The sequence below is a fragment of the Mercenaria mercenaria genome, unplaced genomic scaffold, assembly GCF_021730395.1.
Source record: "Mercenaria mercenaria strain notata unplaced genomic scaffold, MADL_Memer_1 contig_3805, whole genome shotgun sequence".
Lineage (NCBI taxonomy): Eukaryota > Metazoa > Mollusca > Bivalvia > Venerida > Veneridae > Mercenaria > Mercenaria mercenaria.
The window spans coordinates 1-19,822 of record NW_026461981.1 but is presented as its reverse complement, the minus strand read 5'-3'; the positions used below and the strand labels follow the sequence as shown (position 1 = coordinate 19,822).

The 19,822-nt window shown below is 35.0% G+C and overlaps 1 protein-coding gene across 1 annotated transcript; it reads left to right on the top strand.

The window, feature by feature from the left end:
• The first annotated feature begins 1,728 nt into the window (after positions 1-1,728).
• On the top strand, positions 1,729-13,706 carry LOC123544809 (heat shock 70 kDa protein 12A-like). The gene is made up of 6 exons (XM_053534560.1): positions 1,729-1,817; positions 4,358-4,662; positions 4,903-6,242; positions 6,483-6,704; positions 7,316-7,472; positions 8,673-13,706. The coding sequence occupies exons 4-6, from the start codon at positions 6,579-6,581 to the stop codon at positions 9,719-9,721; spliced, it is 1,332 nt and encodes a 443-aa protein (XP_053390535.1). The 5' UTR covers positions 1,729-1,817; positions 4,358-4,662; positions 4,903-6,242; positions 6,483-6,578; the 3' UTR covers positions 9,722-13,706.
• The last annotated feature ends 6,116 nt before the right edge of the window (positions 13,707-19,822 follow it).

The window sequence follows — 19,822 nt, the reverse complement described above, 5'->3', positions numbered from 1 at the left end:
TTGAATTCTGCAGACATAGACTGACTGGACCAGTCCTCGCCCAGAAAAGGCATTTAAATTGCAATATTTTTATTGTAATACTATATATCAACTTCTTTGCCTCGTCAGTTCTACCCAGGCATTTCCCCATTCAAATGACCCAATTTTTAGTAAACACTTACATCCGGGACTTTGAAAATCGGGCATAACACCACTATACTGTTTCCGTCGTTTTTCCAGGTGGTCAGGACCCATGCTCGCCCAGTGGTATATTTTTAAAAGAAAACCATTTATGTATTAAATGACAAGATAAACATTTAGTCTAATCTATCAGTATTCTCAACAACATATTTACTCCCGCAAAAAGCATGATAGTTATACAATAGAAGTTATCAAAACGTATTTACTGTAAAAACTAATGATGCAGCATTCTTGCCTAGAAGTTATGGGTAGGGTGCAGACGAATCACAAAATTGCATAAACAACATATTTTTAATTACATTTAAATAAACTAGATGTGAAAGATGATGGGAAAATTGTCTGTAATTTTTTTTGCCCTGGAAGCAGCATTTCGAAAACAATTTTGACAGCCCGGATCCGACGAATATTTGCTGATATAAAATCATTATTTGGTCTGATAGTTTGAAATAAACTACATAAAAAGTTCATACTATGTTTAACCTTTAGTTTTGCAACAGTTTTTAACCAGTGTTTTTGAAAATATTTATTTTAAGTCATGTTTCTTTTTGGCCACTTCCACTTTTGGTTTCACTTTCCCTTTTAATTTCGTCTGCTATCGACCTTGACCGGAACCGGAGACTCTTCAAAAGTGAGGACAGAAAGTGGGACACAAAGGGTACAAAAAATAAACAACACATCTGATAAAAATTTGCATCTTTATTACACAATCTGGCATCAAATTAAAAAATAGACGAGCATGTGCCTGGGCGAGCATAGGTCCAGTGACTATTTTTATAACTAAGTTAAACACTTTTCTCATAAAGACATAGAGCATACGCTATTTTTACTAAAAAAAGCTCACACAAATTGGTATTTATATATTTATACGTGCACATTTCTGTTACCCGTTTACCTTGATAAACTTTTATAAATTATAAAATGTTTTATCTCAAGTCAGTGTAATATGTTAGAGTGTATTTGAAATTTATGGAAAAAGCAAACACATTTTTACTGTCTTTAAAGTTGATCTCTATTAATAATCCATTACAGAAAATGTGATCTATTAGAATACTGTATGTGAAATTTATATACAGCTTATTAATCTTATATTAGAAAGTATAATTTGCTTTAAATTGTATATCATGACATTCTCTCTCTCTCTCCCTCTCCCTCTCTCTCTCTCTCATCCATCCATCCATCCATCTAAATCTTACGTATTTGTTTTTGTCCATTTGTATAATTCTTTTATTCTGCCTTTACAAAATTAATTAAAATTAGACCAAAATGTTTACAAAGATTTTGTACAATTTAATAGGTACATGATAATTATTGTAACGCACTTGTATATACACAGATAACAACCTTCAAATGGGGACTGGGATTCAGTTTAATCGTTTCATTTAGACCAAAGAAAAATACATTCAAATTAGATTTGTCCATTTTTGTACATATATTTTGTTGTCATGATAATCTTTAGTTTTCACCTTCTATTTTAAATCAGTCATACGATGGATAAGAAATCCGTGTTACACATTCATCTATGCGTTTTTGTTAGTTGTTTTAGCAGTATTTAGATTTCGTGGAAGACCGAGTACAATCAACTTCCTGGTGGGGAAAGAACAAATGGCTTGGTTGGCTAAACGTATAAAGTAAAAATGGTGAGTTTGTATTTACAAATTGTACTACAATAATACCTGAGAGAAATATTTATTTGCTTCCTGTCATAATTTTCAGATACTTGTTCATATTATAAGGATAAATAGAAACGAAAGTTGAGTCATTACAGTGTATGTTTACTATCAGGGAGTGAGACTTCGAGTAAATTGTTTTGTTCTGACTGACTGAATTTGAAAAACATACATGTCTGTGTTCAGATTTAGACACTGCTTTTCAGGTTCATTTTCTGTACTTAAGGTAGTTCTGCACGTTTGATAAACCAGAAGTGACGGCGTAACGTCATTTATCCGGAAAACGTAGAATAAAGCCTGGATTCGGCGTACGGAAATGAAAATCATTTTATGAATTAATGGCAACCCGTGAGTAAAGATTTTACAGTGGCACTGTTGCTGTCTTTCTTAAGTTAAATATGATATTAAAACATCTGACTCGTTAAATAATGCAAAATAATGTCATAAAATTACCCTGAAATGTGTGGTTCACTTTAATAATGGTCAAATATCTCAAAAATAAGCAAACGGACCTATACATTTTATTTCACCACATTAAAGACCATATATTTATTTACGACCGTGAGAAGTTTCATTAAAATCTACATTGTAGAAAAATTTCTATGAGCGAAAATGTTATAAAAGTTGTGAGACTCGCATTATGAGGTCCAAATTTTTCAAATCAGTCTAGCAAAAAATCAAGCACACGACCCTATCTTTTTTAATTGCTGAGTTTTCTAAGTATATTCTGAAGTTTTGAAAAATCAGGGTTTAATCAAATTCTACATTGTAGAAAAAATTTCGATCCAAACGTGCAGAGCTACCTTAAGCTTATACATCGAGACATAATTTTCAGGAAATTAAATAAATTTGCACAATTGTCACTTCGATGCTTCCGTACATTTTCCCAAAACCGTATCATCAAGTCTTTATATACCATGTTTTACACTGAACCTGATAAACTATGATAAACGAGAGGTGTTTAATTTATTATGAAACAGTTTTAAACGCAGCTTAATTATTTACTTTCATAAGTTTTATTGCAACAGATGCTCAATCTGGGATCCATGGCAATAGTAAATCATTCTGCACCTTCTAGGCCAGCTTTCTAAAGTCCGGTTTACGCACGACTGCTCAAGTTTGTTCCATTCGTCTTTAAGAGCCTTTTTAAGACCAGTCATGGTATAGATCTCACGTTTTTATAGCCTACGTTTCAGTATGCCCTAAATACCAAAGTCCATGGGAGCTGCATCTTGGCTTTTTGGCATCCATTCTACAGGAGTTATATAATTTACTTTGTGTTTGTTGAGAAAAATTAAATCAATGGTCATTTTAGCAGTGTGACTAGAAGCCGAGTCTTGATGGAACACCATATCATTCTCTATTCCAGGAAAAAGGCGCGGAACATCTTTTTTCAGAAATTGCTTTAGAACCTTGCCTATGTAATACTTTGCATTGACTTTCACCCCTTTATTGATAAAAATCAAAGATGTCTTTCCGTAGAAACTAACACCGGCCCAAACCATAAACCAAGGTGCAATTGCATCTCGTTTTACGAACTTCAGTTTGTTTAGGTCCGTCTCATTAGAACGAACGTAGCAAACACGACGTAGACCATAACCACCTCTCATATACAACCTAGCCTCATCAGTGGTGACTACGTTTTTCCTTTTTCAACAGTTAAGACGGAGGTACAGACGCCATGATTGAGCACGTCGTTTCAGAATCTGGGCCTCACTAAGCCTATGAACACGGCATTTTCCCCTGAGTTTGGCTTCTATAATTCCGGCTATAATTCTGTTAACAGTGCCTAGAGATACTCCACACTTAGCTGCCATTTCTCTTTGTGTTGGCGGACGACGTTTGGTAAAAGTTCCACTTTTACCTGTTTTGCGTACGTTATTTTGAATAACACCTTTACCATGTTGAATGCGATGCACAGTCGCAACAGAAACATAAAGTCCCATCTGTACTTGTTTCACAATGTTTCTGTAGGACATTTTTTGCTTCAAAAGCCCTTCAAAAGCCCTAAAACAATGCCCTCAACTAATTCATTTATTTTTGGTCTAACCATGTTGAATTTTGCATTCAAATGTGTTGAGTATGTGTACGATACACTACTTTACATGAATTAATCGCTTTACACGTGGTTTTGTAAGCTGAAAGATCGTATAGGTGTGTTTTGTTATTGTTTCATAATAAATTGAACACCTCTCGTACACTATGTATTGCCCTAGTAAGAATAAAATGTTTGTAATAAACTTTTGAATTGCCTTGTTTACAACAATCATTAGACCAGTCAATTACCAACTTTACTGATGTGTTAACTTACATGTATCATTATATCCGCGTTATATTTTGAAATAAACTACACAACACAATAAGTTAACTTAATAAAAGCAACTGTAAAGTAAAAATAGTTGACACTTGAATTGATGATCAATGGTAAAAAAATAGTTAAACTGATGTATATGCACAGGTATATACAAACATGTACAGAAATATGTTTACAATGGACGTATGTTTTAAAGGCTTCATCAAAACGTATTGTTGCTGCTATCGACTTTGGCACGACGTTTTCTGGGTGGGCCTTTTCTTTCAAACACGATTTCAAGACTGATCCTACAAAAGCATCAGTAAAACAATGGCATTCCGGCTCTGGTACTCTGTGTACAGAGAAAACACCGACTGTAGCATTGATCCGGATGGGAAGACACTTAGAGCCTTTGGATACGATGCTGAAAATGAATACAAGGAATTGGCAGCTGAAAAAGAACATGAAAAATACTACTACTTTCAACGATTTAAAATGCTGCTACACAAGAAACTAGGAGAGGTATTTGACAAACTGATGGAGTAAACAGAATCAATACGGTTTTACTAATAGCGTAGATTTTATGTGTATTTAAATTAGATTGAAATAAAGTTGGTGGAGATATTTTTTTACAAAAATAATTATATGTATTATAAACTTCTTCATGCTACATATATGTGTTAGGACACAATAGAACACATAGCAAGATATTATTAAGAGTTTAACGACCGCTGTTAATCTAGTTTCCTTGTATAATTTCAGAAACTTGACCGTACTATTACACTTGAGGATGCAATGGGACGTTCACTTCTGGCACTGGACGTTTTTTCACTATCAATAAAATACTTAATTAGAACGAACGTAGCAAAAACGACGTCGACCATAACCACCTCCCATATACAACCTAGCCTCATCAGTGGTGACTACGTTTTTCCTTTTTCAACAGTTAAGACGGAGGTACAGACGCCATGATTGAGCACGTCGTTTCAGAATCTGGGCCTCACTAAGCCTATGAACACGGCATTTTTACCTGAGTTTGGCTTCTATAATTCCGGCTATAATTCTGTTAACAGTGCCTAGAGATACTCCACACTTAGCTGCCATTTCTCTTTGTGTTGGCGGACGACGTTTGGTAAAAGTTCCACTTTTACCTGTTTTGCGTACGTTATTTTGAATAACACCTTTACCATGTTGAATGCGATGCACAGTCGCAACAGAAACATAAAGTCCCATCTGTACTTGTTTCACAATGTTTCTGTAGGACATTTTTTGCTTCAAAAGCCCTTCAAAAGCCCTAAAACAATGCCCTCAACTAATTCATTTATTTTTGGTCTAACCATGTTGAATTTTGAATTCAAATGTGTTGAGTATGTGTACGATACACTACTTTACATGAATTAATCGCTTTACACGTGGTTTTGTAAGCTGAAAGATCGTATAGGTGTGTTTTGTTATTGTTTCATAATAAATTGAACACCTCTCGTACACTATGTATTGCCCTAGTAAGAATAAAATGTTTGTAATAAACTTTTGAATTGCCTTGTTTACAACAATCATTAGATCAGTCAATTACCAACTTTACTGATGTGTTAACTTACATGTATCATTATATCCGCGTTATATTTTGAAATAAACTACACAACACAATAAGTTAACTTAATAAAAGCAACTGTAAAGTAAAAATAGTTGACACTTGAATTGATGATCAATGGTAAAAAAATAGTTAAACTGATGTATATGCACAGGTATATACAAACATGTACAGAAATATGTTTACAATGGACGTATGTTTTAAAGGCTTCATCAAAACGTATTGTTGCTGCTATCGACTTTGGCACGACGTTTTCTGGGTGGGCCTTTTCTTTCAAACACGATTTCAAGACTGATCCTACAAAAGCATCAGTAAAACAATGGCATTCCGGCTCTGGCACTCTGTGTACAGAGAAAACACCGACTGTAGCATTGATCCGGATGGGAAGACACTTAGAGCCTTTGGATACGATGCTGAAAATGAATACAAGGAATTGGCAGCTGAAAAAGAACATGAAAAATACTACTACTTTCAACGATTTAAAATGCTGCTACACAAGAAACTAGGAGAGGTATTTGACAAACTGATGGAGTAAACAGAATCAATACGGTTTTACTAATAGCGTAGATTTTATGTGTATTTAAATTAGATTGAAATAAAGTTGGTGGAGATATTTTTTTACAAAAATAATTATATGTATTATAAACTTCTTCATGCTACATATATGTGTTAGGACACAATAGAACACATAGCAAGATATTATTAAGAGTTTAACGACCGCTGTTAATCTAGTTTCCTTGTAAAATTTCAGAAACTTGACCGTACTATTACACTTGAGGATGCAATGGGACGTTCACTTCTGGCACTGGACGTTTTTTCACTATCAATAAAATACTTAATTTAAGACATGATGAAATTTGTAAATGACAGACTAGCAGGGACAATTGGCAGTGAAGAGATATTGTGGGTGATAACGGTTCCTGCAATATGGACTGATGGGGCCAAACAATTCATGAGAGAGGCAGCTGTGAAGGTATTTGTAAAAGATTTAAATTATGTAAATAATACGTACGTAAATATGAATATACGTGTGAATATATGGTTCGTGTTTTATTTATTGTTTTTTGTTGTTTTTGTTTTTTTGTTCTTGTTTTGTTTTTGGTGGAGGCGGGGGTGGGGGTGGGGGTCAACGTCGCACCGACAAATTATAGGTCATATGGTGACTCTTTTGCTTTGATGGTGGAGGAAGACCACAGGTGCCCCTCCATCCACGAGCGGGCTCCTGGATAGAACCACAGACCTTCTGTAAGCCAGCTGGATGGCTTCCTCACATGAAGAATTCAACGCCCCTAGTGAGGTTCGAACTCACATCGATGAGTGGCAAGTGATTTGAGACCTGAACCATTCGGTCACGGAGGCTCTTGTATTTTATATTTGATAGCAAGTGTAAACAAAGGTTCTGAAAACATAGCATTTTAAATATTGCATTATCTGCTGCTTTAATGTGCAAAAATGTTTGTTTATGAAATTATGAAACGGATATTTTTGTGAGTAAATACCTGTGAAAATCTGTAAACACGCAAATAATGCGTTCGTTTTTCCCTCTATAACTAGTACATACGCATAAATTATCATAAATTACAGGCTAGTATTAAAACAGAGAAACTCGTCATTGCTCTTGAACCCGAGGCTGCTTCAGTGTTTTGCCGGCATCTTTCCGTATACACAACTGTTGGCTTTAAGGAAGTTTCATTAGCGACGTTTCCTGATGACACAAAGTACATTGTGCTTGATGCTGGAGGTATAATCAGTTAAATGTTTGTACACTTTTAGATCAGTTTGTCATTTCAAAATTTATAAAAAAAAATACCTAGGGCATGTAGTTTTATAATTATTATAATCCTTAAACGAATTATTTGAAATAGTCATACTCTATCTGGCATAAAATCATACGGCTTTAGAACGTTACCTTGTTAACCATTAGCTGTTACATAACATTATTCGCGAACGTCAATGTCTTGTCGACATGTTATCACGTCAAAACACATGCAACGTGTATATAGGTTTTCAGATTATAAATACTAGTACTTGATTTCAATAATCCTTTTCTGCATAACACGAGTCATTTTGTAAGGATTTGTAATTTTTGGTATTTTGGTACTTTTATGGCCATTGCAAGAATTATCGTTAGTGACTGAAGAACTAACCAGTTTAAACTGGACAATATAAAATTATATTGATATTCTGTATATTTTCTTCTATTATATGAAATCATCTTTTGTGCTTTATGTTTTATGACAGGATCCACCTTTGTAACTGGCTAAATGATGAACATACCAAAACAAGTTAGATAAACAGACAAAACATTTATTTTATGGTATTCTGTCTATAAACGATGTCTAATGAAAAAAATTTATTCTATTTTTTTAAGTTTTGTCATGGTTTAATGACTGCTTACCAAATTAACCAGAATGCTTTATGCAAGAACAAAATAAAATGTCATATATAGTCTCTTTAATATAGTCTTTCTTCGCCATAATAAGATTCGAGTTTGACATACCTTTTTTAGTTTTCCCTACAGGCCGACGGAATTATGCATGGACAAAAATACGGAAGCCTAACCCTCTGCCAATCAATAAAATTCGGGGGTCTAATTAGAATGAATTCAGACTTACTTAAAATTAACCTTAAATAGGTCTTAACGAATACAATGTACATAAAAATGATTTTGAATTATGTTCCGTTTGCTCTCAACTTCTCAACTTTAAGACATTGTGTTTATAGTATCAATTTTCTTTTGGTAGCATCTTCTTAACAGTCATTTGTTAGACTGATGTTGCTTTTCTCCAGTGTTTCAGTAAAAATGCTCAAAAGTAAAGCATTTATAAGCAAACTTTTTTCGTGTCTGATCTTTTCATTTACTAGTAATTAGCAAAGAAAGTACTAATATGTGGGTGAAACTGAGTCTCAAGAATAATTTACAAAACTATCAACTTTACAGGTGGAACTATAGATATTACTGTTCATGAGGTAGTTCCTGATGGGTTAAAGGAGATCAAAGCAGCTAGTGGTGGTGGTTGGGGTGGAACAATGGTGGACAACGCGTTCAAAACTTTCCTGACAGACATATTTGGTAAAGATATATATGACAAATTCAAACAAGAAGACACTGAAGATTGGCTAGATCTTTGGCGAGATTTTGAGGCAAAGAAAAGAGGAATTTCCCATGACAAAACAGCAAAAATCAGTATCAAAATTCCTATTTCGTTGATTAATATGTTTGAAGAAATAAAAGAGCAAAAATTGTCAACAACCATTGCATCTACAAAATATGCGGAAAATGTGACATTTGCTGGAGGAGACAAATTGAGGTTTTCACCCAGCGTGTTCCAAAATTTGTTTAAAGAATCAATCAGTCTAACAATTGATCCCCTGAAGTCTCTGATGAAGGACATCAGCGTTAGAGCAATTCTCATGGTCGGCGGATACTCGGAGTCTCCCATGCTACAACATGCAGTAAAAACCACATTCACAGATGTTGAAGTTGTTATACCGCTTGGAGCATCTTCTACCATACTTCGCGGGGCCTTGGTATACGGTCATAGTCCTGAGTTCATCAAAGAAAGAATTTTAAAATACACGTATGGAATTGGATGTTCTAAAGAATTTATTGCTGGAGTTCATGATCAAAGAAAATTAATCCAAACGGATAGAGGAGAGCGCTGCGATGATTTATTTAATAAATATGTTGAAAAGGGACAAACAGTTAGCATGGACGAACGCGTTAATGACACATTCTATCCCCGAAATCGCGATCAGACGGAAATATATTGTTCAGTATATGCATCAGAATCTAAAAATCCGATGTATACAGATGAAGAAGGATGCACGTTAATAGGGGAAATTACTATTCCGTTAGAAGATCATGACAGAGACCTTTTTAGAGCTGTCAAGGTGTCTCAGATATTTAGTGATACAGAAAATCAAGTGGAAGTTGTTGACGACAAATCAGGAAGGAAACAAACTGCAACATTTAATTTCTTACAATAAGAAACCAGCAACTAATTCGTTGTTTCACTTAAGTAAAATCTTCAGCATCAAGAAACCAAAAGGAAGGGCAGTATCAACCAAATGTGTTTTACTACGTTTTAATACAGAATATATAAAACTATACCTAATCAAGAGATTTTATATACAACTTTAGGATTTTGAAAATTTCCGACATGTGATTGGCTGAAAAAGTAGGATAAACACTGAATATAGAGGCTTCCGCAGCCGAGTGGTTAAGGCCGCTGACTTCAATCACTTACCCCTCACCGGCGTAGGTTCGGGGCGTTGAATTCTTTATGTGAGGAAGCCATCCAGAATATATATACAGTTTTATTGAACAAGTACAAATTACAGCATATCAATGGCAAAACATACAATATTGCAACAAATCAAACGCCATATGTAAGACAGTCTAACATATGAGCATAATGATTCCAAAATTCAATCCTTTGACATAAATAACAATTTAACGTTTCTAAGAACACTCTTATTTTAAATGGTATGAAAATACTGTTGGACTTCTTTCGCTCAAACTCGCCAGTCGATAATTCGAGCCATCGACGTTTTGGGTAATTACACAAATATTTGTAACCGGTTACTCGACCACAGATAGGAGCCTCCATGGCCAGGCGCTTAAGGTTGCTGACTTCAAATTACTTGCCCCTTACCGATATGAGTAGCCACACTCGGGGCGTTGAATTCTTCATGTGAGGAAGTCATCCAGCTAGCTTACTAAAGGTCGATGGTACTACTCAGGTGCCCGCCTGTGATAAAATAATGCACCGAGAGGAACCTTGGTCTTCCTCTACCAACAAAGTGGGAAAGTCGCCATATGACCTAAATTTTGTCGGTGCGACGTTTACGCCCCCCCCCCCCCCCCCACACCCCACCACCACGCCAAAAAAAAAAGCAAAAAAAAAAGCACTTAATGCTATAAGTATGTTCCGGAATGGATATAAAATTGTTTCAGAATGTACATTCTGTAGATCTATGAATTAATTAATATGTATGTTTTTTTAATATTTTCTTTTCACGTTTTAATATTATTTCCTCAGAAAAAAAAACTGATGTTATTTGATGTTTAATATAGGTTCTACGAATACATGTGCAAGTTTTTGGACCTAGCCTCATATCAGACATGTTGTTGAATCTGAATTACTTGCAAGGTAGGTCATAAATGCTTTAGTAACAGAATAATTGTTCAGTAATTTTCAGTGTTTTTAAAACAAAATAGAACGCTTACAGGCAACAATAAAGTGGCCACCCTATTTATGTATTTTATACGCCCGTTTGAATTATTGGAACGCCCCTGGCGGGCGGGCGTGGGGAGGGGAGTTTGGGGAGGGGAGGTTGGGGGTGGAGGCGGGCGGCGTCCACAGATTTTGTCCGGAGCATATATTTTCCATACATAGAGGGATTTTGATGAAACTTGGCACAGTTATTTACCATTATGAGACGGAGTGTTATGCACAATAACCAGGTCCCTGTGTCTAAGGTCAAAGTCACACTTAGAGGTCAAAGATCAAATTCAAGAATGACTTTGTCCGGAGCATATCTCTTTCATGCATGGTGGGATTTTGATGTAACTTGGCACAATTGTTCACCATCCTACGACGGAGTGTCATATGCAAGAACAAGGTCCCTAGATTTACGGTCAAGGTCATACTTAGAGGTCAAAGAATACAAGAATGAAAACTTTGTCCGGACCATTTCTTCTTCATGCATGGAGGAATTTTGATATATAACTTGGCACAAATGTTCATCACCAGGAGACAGAGAGTCAGGCGCAAGAACCAGGTTCCTAGGTCTAAGGTCTAGGTAACACCTATAGGCTTAAGGTCAGATACAAGAATGACTTTGTCCGGAGCATATCAATCTTCATGTATGGAGGAATTTTGATGTAACTTGGCACAATTGTACATCATCATGAGACGGAGTGTCATGCACAGGTCCTTACTTTAGAATTACTTCCCTTTGTTGTTACTATAAATAGCTTATAGTAAATAGCTTACATTGTAACTTTTTCATTACTAGTCGTAGGGAAAAATCGAGACCACTTTTCTGTAGTACAACATGCATGTTACATCAAATTTTGAGTGTATTTTTATAATTGACCGTAGGGAAAAACTAAGACCACTTTTCTGTGATACAACATAGTTATTACTTTCAAATTTTAGGTGTATTTTAAGCTGTCTCTACCTCCTGTTAAGGAGTTTTTTGTGGACTTAGAAAAACAAAAGATTTACTAGAATTACTAAACAACCACAAAATTAAAATTCCATTTGCAAATACAGGTGCTAGTGTAAAGAAATTTGCTGTGACAGGCGTATATTGTGACATTCTGGCACTCTTGTTAAATATACGATACAATCTTATGACGGTATTCTGATCTTGAAGTACGGTAACGACGGCTTTATTTTGATAAAGCTATAAGCGTGTTATTGCCATCATACAACATACATAAGAATACAACGAATAAAATAGGTTCTAACACGACCCGGTTTCTTTTCCTATTAAACAAAGAAGGCTGAAAACTGTGTGTTATTATACAACAATTCATTCACAATCATTACATCATAGCGTTCGACGGTAATAGCGGCGAGATGGAAAAGAAATCAACAGATATCAGGCACATATTTGATTGATATTGTCAAGGACGTACAGAATAATCCTTGATAACGTATTAGAATCGAAATAATATATCTCTAACAGTGATTTGCTGGTGAATAAAATCATTGTTTGTCGTTTTACTCAATGACAAACCCCTGTTTGGGATATTTTTTCTTAGATAGATATCTGGGCCTAAAATGTGATTTTCATGAAAACGTAATAATTAATATATGGAATAGCACCATGCGCATGTAAAAGAGAGAGTTCTGAAGTTGACATATTTACATTATAACATATTGAGAAAATGCTTTATTGACGCAAAAAGAAAAAAACATACACTAAACACATACTCCAAAAATCAGATCATCCGGCTCTTACCGACGTTTGAATGTTTAATTAAAGTTCATATGTTATTCTTACATAACCCGACGTATTAACCAGAATTGAACAAAAGAGAGAAAATTGCAAAGGTTATTGATAATGGTTTTAAAATTAAAGGGCTATGGATTTCCATTTTACCATCCACTGAGTACTGTAATTTAAAAAAAATAAAAATTGTTAGAATTGGAGATCAAAGGTTAATAGGACATTTTTTCTGTCCGATGTATAACAAATGTTCACCACTATGAGAGGGAGTGTCATGCGCAAGAACCTGGTCCCTAGGCCGAAGGTCAAGGTCACAGATAGATGTGAAAGGTCAGATACAAGAATGAATTTGTCTGGAACACTTCTTCTTCATGCATGGAGGGATTTTGATGTAACTTGGCATAAATATTCACTATCATAAGACTGATAGTTGTACGGAAGAGCCAGGTCCCTAGGTCTAAGTTCAAGATCACACTTAGAGGTCAAATGCCATTTTCAAGAATTACTTTGTCAGGAGCATTTTTTTTTTTTGCATGGATGGATTTTGATGTAACTTGGCACAAATGTTCACCACCATGCGGCACTCTTGTTTATTTTTAGAATTATATGCCTTTGTTATTACTATAAATAGCTTATATTGTAACTTACTTATTACAGGCCGTAGGGAAGAATCGAGACCAGTTTTCTGTGGTACAACATGAATGTTACATCCAATTTTTAGGTGTATTTTGACCTATCTCTACCTGGTAAAGAGTTTTGTGAGGATTTATATGGTTTTTTGTTACTATAAATAACGTTACCTTTTTTGATAATCGGCCAAAATATGCTATATGAAAACAACGAGGGCTGTAAAAAAATAACGTAGACTTTTGCTGTCAAATGCTGCTTATTGTGTAAATAATAATATGAAATATATCGTTGTAATTCAGAATCTTTTTGTAATTTGGTCATATGTTTCTTGTAACATTTTTGATTGTAGGCGAAACGCGTGGAACGTTTTCATTACCATAGCTACGCATAGCCGGCGCAGTCACTTTTTGATCAGTCGTGATTTGAATTTGATCACTAATGTCCGCACTAATAGTATACGTGTTTGCCCAAAAATACGCCAAAGTGCAGCAACACATCAGAGTGACATGTATCTAGAGTATGTCGTCATTCCGACGTGGGAGGCGGAAGAAAATAAAGTTTAAACTAATTGTTTATAGTTTATTGTTTATTGTACATGTAATGTCGTCATCGATTCGCATGGATGATAAGACATTTGCTTAGTTATGGCGAACAGTAACCGAAAATTATAATTTAATGAAGAAGACGCCACAACAATATTCAGTCATCTGTGTCTTAATCTTCAAGTGGTACAAACTATTCTCAAATAGTCCAGAAAAACAGCGAGGATCCAGGGAGAAAACTGAAAAACTGCGAATGGACGTTAACGCCAATGTATGACGCCGTAGATAAAGACCAAGTACTCACGTTGAGTACCTTGTCCGATATGCGTGTCATAAGTGTTCATACATTTTTAGTATTCTAACCAAACAATTTGTTATGACTTAAGTACTCTCATGAACATTTAGAAATAAATTTACAAATATGAATAAATGAAAATTTAATGAAAGCATCACAGTGAAGGCATGACGTCGTTAACATCGTTGAAATATGACCGCCGTGCGCCGGGTCCATGTAAGTGACTGTTTTCGAGGAGGCGTAACTCCTGAATGCATGATCATAATCACATCAGATTTGCAGTTAGTAGAAATATTGCAAATCATGACGGTATATTTTTGTTTTGCTTCATTAAAGTATATAAAATCTAGAGAAAAAGTCTACGTTATTTTTGAAGAGCCCTTGTATAGGGTTTTATATATACAAATTTTAATCCAAGTCTTTTATTTATAACATACTCAATGTATAGTATAATATTGTTTATACATCATTGACAGATATCAGTTCATTATGTTATACTGCAGTAGAGAAAATTACGGGACTTTGTATTGCATGGCAATACTTCATTTTCACTTGTTTATACTATAATACAATACAATACAACAGCACTTTCAGAACATTTCATTCTTAAAATTCAATGTTTCCTTTATCATGGTTCTATCACAAATTTTATATCTAATACTCTCTTCCGAGGTAAATGAATAATAACCCGAACAATCACATATTTTGCATGGCGTTTTAACTGAATAGTGTACCCAACCGATAAAATTACAAAAATCTACGGTATATTGTTTGATGTAGCTAAGCCTGTACACTTGAAAATACAGTACCGATAATTCAACACCCACCCCCACTCCTTCACCCACACACACTACCAAGTGTGTGGGTGCCAAATTTAGAAAGAAAATTCCAGTGTACATGTACATTACATATTTCCACCATCATAAACACCAACTGCGTGCAGAGATAGACTATCGCACATTGTACATGTCAAATTTTTAACATAAACCACTTACATAGACTGAAATAACCGAGGTCTGTTCGAGTTTTTGCAATATAATGGAATAATTGAAAAGAAATTGTTTAGTCCCAGAATGTCACTGATTTGGAAAGTAAAATTTATGATGAATTTCTGTGGACATACTGTAATAATAATAGTTTTTTGTTGGTATTTAGATAATATTGTTGATTTTTTGGCCAAACGTTGCTACCAGATATTACATTTTATATGATGCTACCAGTTGTTTGCTCGTGATTAAAACAAATTTACTAGGTACCGTCGTTATTTGATTGTCGGCGTCGGCGTTGGTAAAGATTTTTGTTTTGGTTATTTTTTCTTTAAAGCTGTAAGAACATCATTACGTGAATATGTAGGCCACGAACCAAAATACATTTTGTCAAAATTATAGTCCTTGGTTAATATTTTTGTCTGTGTCCTCCTAATTTTCTTATATGCTATAAGAGCTTTAGTTTTGACACTATGTACAATGCTTTAGATAAGATAAGATAAGTAAATAGGGCAAGAAACATGACCCTATCATGCATTTGTCAGCATTACTAGTATGGCTCTAGTTAACTTGGAAAATTGTAAATTCTTAATTATGTCTTATATTGGTTTCAAACGTTATTCATTCTTATCCTCAGTAGGTGAGTAAGACGGCCTAGAACCCAAGCCTGTTCTTGCATGTTGCCTTATGTCAAACACTCATAGAGAACATTGCCACCTCTTGCTAGCTTTTACTGCACACCTAATTCCCTTATGTAGCAGGCATAATAAACACACATCCGATTTGTGTTTATTATTGTCGACCCGTGGCATTCTAATAGATAAACGAATAGATAACGTTTTACAACATTTGCCACGTAATCTACGCGTACATAAGCTTATTATCCATCCAAATTTAGTTAAGTTGGTTTTGAAGTAGATTCATATTTAGTAAACCTTTTATTTTAGGTCGATTGTGAAGGAATTTCTACAACTTATATTAATCACTCTCGACACCTCATTCCTGATGGAATCCATCGCGACGAGGGTATGAGAGAAGAGGCCAGTTTCCCTTTTAATGCTGAGCGCCAAGCCGGGGCCGGGGATCGAACCCACGACCTCCCGCATTCGAAGCGGACGCTCTACCACTAGGCTATCGAGGCAGTATGATTAGTTTGTAGTTACAAATTATTTTTGAACAGTTTCTGAGAGAACTATTGTTTTCTTCCAATGATAATTATATACTATTGCAAGTTACAAGGACACACTCTATAAACGACTGTACTCCCCCTCTTCCTCTTGCGAGTGATCAAAACAATAAACAGACACCCGGAAGGTAAGAATTCTTCTTGAAATTAATCATTTTACCTTACACTGTATGTGTATTTAAGTTTAACGATAAGTCTAACATATATATGTATATAGGGTGATATGATAGATGACATTGACAGGTAATGTTTACAAAATGCTGCTAAAATGTTGACTGATCACACTCATTGCTAAAAATTCACTCGACCAAGTCACGAAAAAGATGAATAACACGTCAATTTGATTTGTAATCCAATAATCCATGATGTTTTCTGAAATAATCATGCATACTCCATATATATATGTAAATAAGATGTGTCATATCTGTTGCGTTTATTCAATGTATGCCGACTTGCCAGTTTTGATATCTATTCTGAATGCGTATATGCGAGTGAAACTGTATTCCATCTTGCGAGTAAAGTAGGCGATTTATGTCTTTTAAGGTAGACTACACGTAATAGGCCTCAATTTCACCAAAAGCGTACATACAACTTGAGTAATGTAAGCTTTGAAAATGTAAAACGATAGAAATAAGGTGCATATTGACAAGTTATATAGTGACAGAAGTTCTCAAAAATATCCTTTAGATTACTTCTCCTGATAATTTTGGTTTTTCATGCGTTATCTCCCCAGAAAACTAGAAAAAAATTCTCCTTTTCCCTACGGGAAAATTTTAGATTTCTTTTTGATATTTGTATCAGAATCATATAATGCAGCTTTATACTGCAAAATTTTCTCGAAACTCAAGTTCAGATTCTTATAATCAAAGGAACTATGTATTTCCCATAGGCATCAATGTTAACTTCAATACCGATTATCTCCCCCAAAATTGATAAAATTTGAAAAATCTCCCGGTGAAACGTTTTTAATATTGAATGCATTTAAAGGCATATAGACATTAAATAGAAAAATGGCGCGAAAAAAATGGTATAATGGCGGATACAAATAGTTCTCAGTTTTTTTTTATTTTGCTCTGTAGAGCTATTTTCCTTATTTTCTTTGCATTTTTTTGCTAAATTCACATGACAGACCTATGCTTGACATGTAGGTGGCATTTTCATAATGAAACAACAACATGACAAAATCGTTCATGGAAACTTAGATCATACACCACTAGTATAATTTGGGGTCTCATTTTTTAGCTGATTTTGCAGTTAGTGTGTGTGACTGAAATTATTTGTCTTGCATCAAACATGACCCCCACTTTTCTTTTGCCTTTTAGTTAGCACTGACAATATTCTTCAAGACAATGTAGGTTACAGACATTTAAAATGGGTCCTGATGTGTGCTGCGGTCATTGGAATAAGGTCAATTTTATATAGAATGAAGAACAACAACTATTTAGTGTGTTATAACCTAAAGTGACCAAATGTCATTTAAATATTACCATCCACTTACAAGATATGAAATATGGCTATTACACCATGTTATTCTTAAAGGCGTAAATCAAATAAAAAATGCATACAAAATTGTCTCTTTTGATCAGTCGTCATGGAAATAATGTCATTTAATGTCGAACTCCTCGTGCTATTCTTGTATTAATCCATTGGGGGTGGGGATAAAGGGTCTGTGACTCGCTGTCTCACTTAACTATATGATGAATTGAATGCTTCAGCATCGTTTACATGCAAGTATTTAGTGTTGGTTTTACACACATATACTATCATAAAATACAGAATTAGAAACTGAAAGTTTACACAGGGTCCCTACTATGTCATGCAAGAAATTAACCGTCGATTCCCTATGGAAATCGCGCGAAGAAATGTTACCTGACGATTTTAAAATATCGATGAGATGAGACAGGAGGGGACTATAGGTTGACTTCTGTCTGTCTGTCTGTCCGTCTGCCAACAAAATGATCCTCTTGTTTTTTTCAAAAACTATTGCACCCGCAAGTATCCTGCGAATAGACGTATAAATAAAAAAAACGATAACGAAAACCTTATCGGAAAAGTCGATTAAGTCCTTATTAGCAATTCAGGGTTTATTTCATGGTAAATCAGTCAACAAGATTCAAAAGTAGTCCAACTATTTTGTCACAAATAGCCTAATGGTTTCACTACCCGATTTCCCCTTTCTCAATAATAACATAAACATGTTATCGTACCGTGCGCGAGTAATACAGCCGTCGTGTTTACTACCTGTCAAGATTTAACCGTTATTGCTATTTGAAATAATTTACATTTGATAGTGATAACGGCGTGTGGGAATCTGTCTTTGCAGATTTAGTCGTTTTTATTGCTAAGCCTGGCTCAATCCACTTCCGTTGTTTATTAATTGCGTGAGCTGTACCTCGTCTTTGTTTCAGTTTCATCAAGATCATCAAGGTAAACTTTCTGACCAAGATTCATGGGGATACAATCATAAATATGGCCTCTAGAGTGTTAATAAGATTTTCCTTCGATGTCAAAACAGGTGACCTGGTTTTTGACCCCTCTTGACCAAGATTTGATCTTTGCCTAAAGATCATCAAGATTATCATTCTGACCAAGTTCCATAGAGATATTGCCATAATTATGGCCTCTAGAGAGTTAACAGACTTTTCCTTTGATTTTATCTGATAACCTAGGTTTTGACCCCAGTTGACCCAGATTTAAAAGTCACCTATAGATTATCAAGATTAATATTCTGAGAAAGTTTCGTTACGATATGGTCATAGATGTGGCATGTACAGTGTTAACTAGTTTTTCCTTTGATTTGACCTGGTGACCACGTTTTTGACCCATCTGATCCAGATTTGAAGTCGACCTAAATATCATCAAAAGTAACTTTCTGAAAACAGTTTCATTAATAAATGGTCACATGTGTGGCATCTGGACTGTTAACTAGCTTTTTCTTTGATTTGATCTGGTGACCTAGTTTTTGAACCCAGATAACCCAATATCGAATTCGTCCAAGATTCTATTGAGAGTAACATTCTGACCAAGTTTCATTAAGATTGGGCTAAATTGTGATCTCTAGACTGTTAACAACATTTTCCTTTGATTTGACCTGGCGACCTAGTTTTTGAGCCCAGATGACCAAATATCAAACTCGTCCAAGATTCTATTGAGGGTAACATTCTGACTAAGTTTCATAAAGATTGGACCAAAAGTGTGACCTCGACAGTGTTAACAATCAAATTGCTGACGCCAGGCGACGACGACGGACGACGGACACAGGGTGATCACAAAAGCTCACCTTCAGCACTTCTTGCTTAGGTGAGCAAATAAACAGTCATTTATTCCTCTAATGGCACTTCTGCTTGTAAAATGGAGACTTATTTCATTCGCAGAATGTATTTTCAGTAAAATAAGACATGTTTCATGTATAATTTCGTGTGTTTATGACAAATACAAGACAAAACTAAAATAGAGATGTTTACTGTGCGACGCTGTCAAGAATGC

Excerpts from the sequence above, each read along its gene's own strand:
- LOC123544809 (XM_053534560.1), top strand. The coding sequence starts at position 6,579 with ATGATGAAATTTGTAAATGACAGACTAGCAGGGACAATTGGCAGTGAA. Across the intron at positions 6,705-7,315 it reads TGAGAGAGGCAGCTGTGAAG|GCTAGTATTAAAACAGAGAA; the intron begins GTATTTGTAAAA and ends CATAAATTACAG. Across the intron at positions 7,473-8,672 it reads CATTGTGCTTGATGCTGGAG|GTGGAACTATAGATATTACT; the intron begins GTATAATCAGTT and ends TCAACTTTACAG.